Raw genomic sequence first — 9496 nt, 5'->3', positions numbered from 1 at the left:
TAGTCAATCCTAGGATGAATACTACTCGATCCGGGGTTATTTTTGCAAAAACGCCATGTCGGCCAAGGACCTGGTGGAGACGGCCTGGGGCATCGCCGGCAGGGGTGTGTCGTTCCTCTGGGTGGTCCGGCGGGGGCTGGTATGGACCTGGAACAAACAAGAGAATTATGTACCGTACTGTACTTTCGTATAGGCTAATTGTAATAGGCGCCAGACGGGGAGCGCGCGCATCGATCACGTCCGCACCGGCATGTGGACGCAGCGGTTGTGCTACAGCGCGACGCCGCCGCTTTCCAGCCCCATCGCCGTCTTGTTAGCTGGGACCGCCGGCGGGCGGGCCACACGGACCGGGGTCGGCCCGACGCTGACGGCCTTCTCGCACCGGCAGCTGTCCAAGAACCCGCCGCCTTTCTTGCGGCCGGCGCTTCGGGACATGGCGGCGGACCCCGGCGGGACGAACCAGAACTCTTCGACGCCGCACGCGGATGTCGCGCTCGAGAAGTTGGCCACGCTGTCGGCGTCGTAGGCGACGCCCTCGGCCGTGGCCACGCTCCACACCACGCTCGCCTCGCTTGGCGCGTACATGCACTCGCTCAGCGCTGGCTCTGCGGCGGCGGCGTACGCCAAGTCGTCGTCCCCCGAGTTGCGCCGGCTACTGCGACCACGGTACGTGGTCGGGTACGACGATGACGCCGCAAAGCTCTCCAGGTCGAACAGGTCCGAGCTCGCGTCGCTCATCGCGTCGTCGTCCGTCGCCGCCATGACCGCCGGCGCGCGCAGAAAGCTGGCCGCGGCAAGGGGCGGCGGAGGGTCCACGAGCACCATCGAGTCCTCGTCGATGGGACGGAACACCTCCAGCGACTCGCGCGGCGGCTCGTCGACGACGCTGCTGCTGATGGCCTTCGACGGGCTGATCACCGGGAAGGTGAATCCGCCAGAGCTCACGACGCGGCGGCCAACGTCGGGCGGGAAAGCGGGAAACGAAGCGTTTACGCCGTTATTTTGCGCCGGGGCGAGGATGTTGTTGTTGGCGCGAAGCGGGAACACACAGCTCCCCGTCGTAAAAATCTTCATCACGCCGGGCTCGTCGTTTGGAGACGGAGGAGGCAGCCCGTTGGCCTTAAAGACGACGCTCTCCTCCCTGGCGTCGAACCTCGCGTGGATCCTCGGGGTCGTCGGCTCGGAGGCGACGTCGACGGTGACCGCCTTCCTGCCGGCGCAGGGGCAGTCCCGGCTGAAGATCCCCCAGCGTGGCCCGAAGGCGCCGGCGGCAGGCTTCTTGCCGCCGTGGTGATGCTGATCGTCCATCGTATCTAGGACGACGACGCTGGTGACGCCACCGCCATAGCCCTTGTCGTGCTGCCTAGCCGCGGACGGCGACTGGTTGCTGGCGAGCAGCCCGGAGCGGCTGTTCCAGCTGACCTCCGACGACGCCGCGGTGCGGCCGCGTCCACGGCAGCGACGGGCAGCTGGCGGCGGGAGCCCCGGGGATGGGGTCATGAGGAGGGGGTCCGGGCTCACCAGCCTCGTGCCCAAGCACTCCATCGGCTCCTCCACCGCGACACTGCAGGTCTCGCCGGTGCGCCTGAGCGGGGGGAGCCAATACGCGTCGAGGGACGGTGCCGACGCGAGCGCCGAGTTCGTGCACTATACCATGCACATCCCGCCCACGCCGGACAGGACCACGGCGTCCGCGTCCATGGGGAAGCTGATCCTGAGAAAGCCCACCATGGGGAAGAAGACGGACAGGGAGTTGGTCATGGCGTTTTTGCAAAAATAACCCCGGATCGAGTAGTATTCATTCTAGGATCGACTACGTGGCGGTCAAAGCCTAGCTGGCGGCCGCTGACTCGGCCAAGTCAGCGAATACGTAGACGAAATCGTACATACGGACCAAAGTAAACCCTGTGCGCAAGTACATGGACCGTAGTTCGGGTATTTTGAAGTAATGGTACCAAAGTGTCATCCGGCTCAAATTTGTGACCTACGCTGAATTTTTCTCTTTTGAATAACCCGATGTAAAAAATCGATGAAAGGTGCGAGTGAACTCTTGCGGCACTCGCGCACCAGACCCCTGCTATTGGTTCCCTCATTACTCAACCCCAACCCCTCCCCAAAAAAAACCCTCAACCCCAACTCCCCAAGCGGCAGCCGCTCGCCGCCGGCGAAATGCTCACCTACCCCAGCGATCATCGGGGTCATCCTCCGCAGCACGTGGCGGTACCCCCCTTCTCTACCTTTGCCGCCCCCTTCACCGTGGACGGGCTCCATCGCGCGGACCAAACATTCCCCAACCCTAGCCTCGATGCCCCTGGCGCCACTTCCCTCTACGCGACGGGCGAGTGGGGGAATGCGTCCTGGATGGAAGCCCCCGTGAGATACATGGCCCCAGACGCCGCCGCTTCCGCCTCACCAGGGTATACTGGTAACGCCTTTACCCTACACCAACTCCTGTTACTAGTACTTTAGTGAACCTGTGATCGATAGATGCGGGTAGCATCTTCTGTTAGTTTGCTGTTCATTCTCGCATTGGTTCGTCCGATTGTTAGGTGAACCGATGCAGTGGTTTCATCCATTGTTGAATGGTGAAACTAGCGGCAGTAGCATATGTGCACAACTGAATAGTACCCTGCCACAATTGAAGATATGAAGGCGGGTTGTACATGGTCAACCTAGCTTGTTACATTTTTACTTGCGTGCTTGCACGGAATAAGTTGAGTGCAGCACCTTCTGTTGCTGCCTTATACCAGATCCTGTGATCAATGGGGTTGGCTGCTGGCATGTCTGAGAGCATGATTCCAGTTTTACACTTGCCAATTTGTCTTATCAGAGGAAGTCATATATGCTGTCATTTTTTTTCCTAAGAGCCCTAGCTAGGCTACTTGTGTGCACACACTAAATTTTCGAGAAGCATGCTATACTCTGTTAGTAGGATTTTAACTGGAGGATAGTTATATGTTTGTCAAGTGTTAGATACTATCTTAGAGAAGAAAAGAAGATGCAGATCAATAAAGTTGCCGCAGCGGTTCCCAGAGTATGTGCCATATCGAGCACTATCAAAAACTTCACCTACAATATGCACGGCATTGCAAGAAATCATGAAACCATCTGAATTAGATAGAACCATTGATTGGTTCTGTCAATCAAATAATATACTAACTGAAAATTGTATAGCACACTAGCCGAGTACCCTTCTTTTGCTACGTATTTCATACAAAATATATAGTAACAGAAAAAAACAATGTGCCGTCTGTCTTTATTGCTCTCTCTCTCTCAACTTGCCCTTTGTTCTGCTTCCGCCACGTGCATTGCAACAGATCATTTTTTTCCTTTACCCCCTCTTCGTCTGCCCTAGGCACAACCTTTGGCTCTGCCTCCATTGCAGTATTCCAGTTCCGTGTCACGTGACTCGACAGTCGACACTGTTTTCAACTTTATCAAATCTCTGTCACGGTTTCAGTCACTATGGTGGTGCATGAAGTGCCTTGTTATAATATGGATATCAAAGAAGAGATATGTCTCTACTACTTAAAAAAAGAACACCATTCCTTTTCCTGCCAGGCTGAGTGCTTCATCCAACCTTACGTACATTCCCCACTCCCTTTTCCCTTTTGATTTTCCCCTCCTATCTCTGGGTTTTTCACCGGTTTTCCTTTAAAACCGTCTTAACTGTCCCACCTTTTTTTGACATACCGAATAAATCATGTTTTTTTCTGGTAAGCCAATAAATTCTTACCAAATAAGTGATTTTTATTTAGATAGGTAAATCACAGGCAGGATTTTATGAACATTTATTTACACAATCACATTAATATGGGCAGGTAAATCATGGGCTAATATACTAGAATATTTATACCCCGTTGCAACGCACGGGCAATTATCTAGTAATAACCTAATAAACAGATAGTGTGTGACATCTTTGTCTGCCCTCTCTGCTCACCCCTCAAACTGCCTCCACCATTGTGCACCACTGTGATAATCAACTCCAGCAAATCTCAGTTGTGTTTCTTGTTGCTTCTTGTAATAGATTTCAGTGTATAAGAGGGCATGTGACATAGGAAATTATTAAATAGAAGTGGGGTGGATGTAATCACAGTCCATCAGGGATCAAACCCCAGCACCCTGTTTGTCTCATTAATGCTTATTTTTCTTTCAGTGGAAAGTGGCATCCCCGTCGATACCGACTCCAGTGTATATTATATACTTGGAACGTATAAAAAAGATAAAATTGTTCTTTGTCAATATTGAAAAAGATAAACTAACTTGTTAATAGTTCTTTATCTATGCTAGTTTGAAACGGTATTTCTATTTTGGACGTGCGGGTGGTTAATAATTTTTTTAGCAGATAACTATGCAAGAAGGTGGCCCATTTACTGCTATACATGTTAACAAACTTCTTGTGAAGAACATCTTATTTTGCGTTGGATCACTTGAAGAGGATGAACTTCAGCAATGAGTAGTTGCACATGATAAAGCTTGGTTAATTGCAATGGGTGCATTATAAAAGGCTCTTGCTTGACATTTTAATTTATGTTGGATTACTTGGAGGAGATCAACTTCAGCAATGAGTTATTGCACATAACAACACTTGCTAATTGCAACGGGTGTATTTTAAAAGGCTCTTGCCTAATAAGTAAACTAATTAAACTAATACACGAGCAAGCAGAGCAACCCTCACCAATCCAGGAACTTGTCGAGAAAGTTCAGTCTACTAATGGTTTTGTACTATAAGTTCGCTGTCAGCAACAGAATGCCTTTGTAAGCAAACTGTTTGATCATATTGGTGCTGAAAATGCAAGACATTATCATCTGAATAAGGATCCTTCAGGCCCCGCGACAAGCCCCATTGGCGCTCCTTCATTTCCTGTCAAGAGTCTGACAAGTGAAAGCATAGTTGGAAATATTTCCTGTCGAGCAGCAGAGGCAGAGAAAAGTGCACACACTCAAATACTTACAAAAGAAGGTCAAGAACACTCTCACTGCCATGCAGATGCTGGGGAGAACTTGTTGCAGATGTCTTGCTCTAGCTCTAGGAATCAGGCAACATTTCTGAAGCTAATACACAACTTGTCAGTGGTGCTTCTGTCTACTTGCAATGGCGGTTCTTCGTTACAGGAATATGAAAAGAAGATTCTGAAATCTGTTATTCGAAATCTTAAAGTTGCTTCTTCCAAAGAAGGCAAGGTACTTTGCAAATGCCTTTATATCATAGTTATTTATGTCACAATTTTTAGACCATAGAAAAGCTGCCAGATTTACAGAGAGCTTCACTACCTGAATACGCTACGAATATGTGATGATAACTGGTAAATTGTTGCAATCCAAAATACTAGACCTGCAATATAGCTCCACCAAAACAGGAAAAGCAACTTAGACATACTATTACCGAGACGACCGTACTAAATGTCAGACAACAAAATGTTTTGCTCAGCTACAACCGAAAATTATAGTTCATGAAAACCATTGTAACACTTGAGATGTTCTAATTCGAAGTTTGAACTCAGTGATGAAATTCAGATATATTAGTTTTATTAACTGATGGAAGATATGAAAGTTGTTAGAACACCCAACGTAACCGGTGCTTGTGATATGAGTATATGATTCATATTTACAGAAAATATGTCGCTAGTCGTTACTTTCACTTCTTTGACCTGGTACATGGTGTTATTATATGGAGGTTCATTCCGCTTCAATATTTGTACAGATTTAGTTGTATGAGTATGATACAAGACGTTTGCAATCTTATTTTGTTCACGCGTGTTTGCCTGTTTCGTGGTTACAATTATAATTCATTCTCCCTTTGAGTACAATTACCACATGTTCTATATGAACCAAGAAATAGATATTTATCCTCCTGACTAGTTCCCCTTCAAGTGACATGCAAAAGTAATGTTGCTTTTTCAGACATTAAATATACATATGGACTGTTTGTTGGTTAGCTTTTACTCATTTCTGTTTTTCTGTCTTGTACAAGGCTACATTAAAAGGCGATGATTGTTTGAGGGACTCCAGTCAAATCAGTTGCTTGAGAAACAATTTGTTGGTGGCAATCCCTGAACACTCGGTGTCAGAGAGCACAGATTCAGAATTTAAGACATCTATTTCACAGGTAACTTTGGTCATATTTGGAATACATTGATTCTTAATTTGGATGAACAACACTTTTTTTCGAGTATGAATCTCATGTATTCTTATGTTCAGGCTCTTTCTAAGCTCCCAGAGGATAATATGCTCGATGATACTGAAGTTTCTCAAGTGTCAATTTACAAAAAAATATGGTTTGAAGCAGAAGCTTCGGTGTGTAAACTCAAATATGAGCTTCATTGTGCCCGTATGAAGCTTGCAACAATGAAAGTTTTCAGCAACACACAAACAGGTGTAACGATGTGATTGTGAATTACTGTATTTGGATATTTATTGAGGTTCTCTATATGCATTAATATTTTTTGGGTCAATGCAGTTCCAATTGACCCGTCAGGAAGTGATAAAGCCAGAGTAACCGTATCTGATGGCCAACCACATAATCATGCCAAAGATTGCAGTTCCTGTGCTGCGACCTTGCAATGTCATGGAGGAGGTAGTGATAGCAGTCAATCTTCTTCTCTGATAAATAGTGACAACTTAACATTCCACTTATGTTTTGGCTGCTCAAGTCCCGGCTGCTTCCCCAGTGCCTCTGCTGCCTGCATTGGTGTCACAGCCTTACACGGTCGCGCCCGACAATCCTTCAGGACCATACTGTGGTTACTGTCATAAGTTGGGGCTCACCCCTCATCCATGCTACAAGAAGAATGATCAGAGACGCAATATTTTTAGTGGCACCTCTTCTCCGTCAGGTCCATGCCAGAGCTCCTCCACCGGCCAGGAACTTCTCACTCAACCACCACCGCCTCCTCCTTCAGATATATTATCTCCAAGGTCCATTATTGCTACAAATAAGAGCATCGCAAATGGTCTTGATGCTGAAATATTTACTCAAATGAAAGTTCAGGAATCCCGTATTGATAATATAAGCTCTTTGGGTGAGAGTAAGTGTGAGAGGCAGCAAGAACCTAGCAAGGGATCATATCCCGTTGAAGATGATGTTTTGGCGAGGCTGAGAATTTTGAAGTCCCGCCCTGATTACATAACCTCGTTGGGTTTGGAAAGCAGCAACCATCAGCTAGACACAAGTATACATGCATCAGATGAGGTTCATGAAATGTTTGCTCGACTGAAAGTTTTGGAGTCCCGCATTGACAAAATAAGCCCTTTGGGTGACAACAAGTGTGAAGAGCAGGAAAAAGGAAGTGAGGGATCATATCCAGTCAAAGATGCTGTTTTGGCAAACCTACAAATTTTGAAGTCATGTGCTGATAATATAACCTCTCTGGGTCTGGAAAGCAACAAGCAGCAGCTAAAATGCAAGCACGGACATATCAGATAAGGTTGAAGATGTTATTATGGCTAGGCTGGAAAGTTTGAAGTCCCATCCAGATGTGGAGGCTTCCTGCATTGAGGCTGTTGAAGGAATGGAGCATCCTTGTGCTGTGGGGCTGCGAGTCTCTAGTCATCAGTTACTTCCATCGCCTGCTGCAGTATTCGAGAAAACAACATTGCTATCGGATACCGAACCACTAGAGGTCACTGGAGAGACTCCAGCCATCCTGATCCCGTCGTCTAAGAAAGCACCGCCTTTGTGTAGACTTAAAGATGCACCTTCAGTGATGGAGAAAGATCATTCAGGGTTGACAGACGAAGCTCTGCATTCTGCGCCGTTGTTAAGTGTGCCCCAAGAAGCCGGGGACTTGGCACAAAAGACTGCAAAAGTTAAGCACCATCCGCACGGGCCTACGCCAAGAAGATTTCGTCTTCCTTCCACCGTCAAAATAAAGCGCCCCATCTCAGAGCAGGGGGCAGAGGCTATATTGCTTAGGCCTTGTACAATGGGAGGTGCTTAGAGAAATAAACCAGTCTTTTCTTAAGCACCGGTGCTTATTTCTACCGGATAGACGTTTAACTAAGCGTCTCTCCTGTAGAAATAGACACCGGTGCTTCAGAAAAACCCGGTTTATTTTTCTAAGCATCTCTCTAAGCACCTTCCATTGTACAAGGCCTTAGGAGGCTGGGCATGGTAAAGAAGGATGAAGTAGACGGACGTGCCATCAACAGATGTTTGGCGGTCTTGGGGGCTTCTTTTCCTAAAAGCTTGCTCCAGGCTATTTTCTGCGGTACATGGTGAAGGGCACTCCTGGTGAGTTATGGGGCATAAGGGCACTCCTGGTGAGTTATGGGGCATCTCGGCCCGCGACGTTATCTTCTGATTTTCCATTCCCTGTTTGTGGTGCAACCTTGCCATATCTAGGGATCGTCGTAAGCCTCCTTGGTGAGTACCTAGGTGTTAGTGTACTGTTGTCTCTTGCTGGTGTCAAGGTAGGGCATTCGGACGGGTAGATAGTTTTGTTGTAAAACCCGAAAAACCATGTTTGGCCTCGAGCTGTGGGGGAATTATCATGTTTGCAAAGGAGGGTCTCAAGCAACCCCCTGATCGCTGGTCTCCTCTTGAGTTCACCGGCCGGTAAGATGGATTTCCGCTAGCGTTAGCATGTGCTCAAGGTGAACTTGTTCCATGATGGCTTAATAGGCGATCAAGGCAATCTGGAACTGTTTAAGCTCGATCGTGTTGCTCCAAAACGTCGAGGCACATTGATATGCTATTACATTGGCGGGAGGGACCTGCCATACCTACTGTACAGTCATTTTTGTTTCTCTGTTTGGTCAACAGATTGTACTGTAGTACGTATATCTGCTAGCTTGGTACATCACCTACTCGCACCTGGCACTGATAGATTAAACGAACCTGCGAGCCATGTGTTGTTAGTTCTGAGAGTGAGGGGTACGTATGTACACAACGCGCAGGATGGCTGCCGCTCGTTAACTCCGGCATGCACGTCAAGGTCAAGTGTCTGGCTCGGAGCCGTTTCAAGAGTGCGCGCGTGCGTCCAGGTCTGGCCGGCCGGGGGACATATACACCGGACGTAAGGTACAACTGTGCCATGCTTATACAGCCGTACAGGGGTCAGGGTAGCCAGGCACAAGTGTACGTACGTACAGTAGAACACATATGCACAAGCATGCAAGCGTGGTAAGGTGCAGGCCAAAAACCAGAGGTGAATAGTAAGAGGATCTCCAGCCGCGCCCCGCCCCTGAGAAGCCTCCCAGGCCACTTTTTGAGCGCCGGCGGGCAAAAAACGTCCCACTCAGGCCCCCAAGACCTCATTTTTCGTCGGTAAAAGCAAAAGTTACGGCCGGCGAGCCCAGCCCACACCCAGGCAACCGGGATGCTTCTGGGGCACCGGCGCTTTGTTTTAACCAACCCAATTGGCCCACGTCAGCCACCCACCCCCCTCTCTCCTCTCTTGTCTCTTTCCTTCTGCCTACCCTACGCACACACATCAAGCCGCGTACTCTGCACGCCGAGCTGCACGGGGAGGCGCCGGCCGACGCTCGCACCCGC

General features: G+C 48.6%; 1 protein-coding gene and 1 pseudogene across 1 annotated transcript; one reads left to right on the top strand and one right to left on the bottom strand.

Moving 5' to 3' along the window:
- Positions 1-234: 234 nt before the first annotated feature.
- On the bottom strand, positions 235-1500 carry LOC123078716 (protein PHYTOCHROME KINASE SUBSTRATE 4-like; annotated as a pseudogene).
- Positions 1501-4731: 3231 nt separating this feature from the next.
- Positions 4732-8948, top strand: LOC123127097 (uncharacterized). Its single transcript, XM_044546754.1, has 5 exons — positions 4732-5184; positions 5975-6109; positions 6202-6376; positions 6461-6577; positions 6654-8948. Exons 1-5 carry the CDS (start codon positions 5014-5016, stop codon positions 7424-7426), a joined length of 1371 nt encoding a protein of 456 aa, XP_044402689.1. The 5' UTR covers positions 4732-5013; the 3' UTR covers positions 7427-8948.
- Positions 8949-9496: the final 548 nt, after the last annotated feature.

Source organism: Triticum aestivum, chromosome 1B, assembly GCF_018294505.1.
Source record: "Triticum aestivum cultivar Chinese Spring chromosome 1B, IWGSC CS RefSeq v2.1, whole genome shotgun sequence".
Lineage (NCBI taxonomy): Eukaryota > Viridiplantae > Streptophyta > Magnoliopsida > Poales > Poaceae > Triticum > Triticum aestivum.
This window is presented reverse-complemented; position numbering and strand designations above follow the sequence as displayed.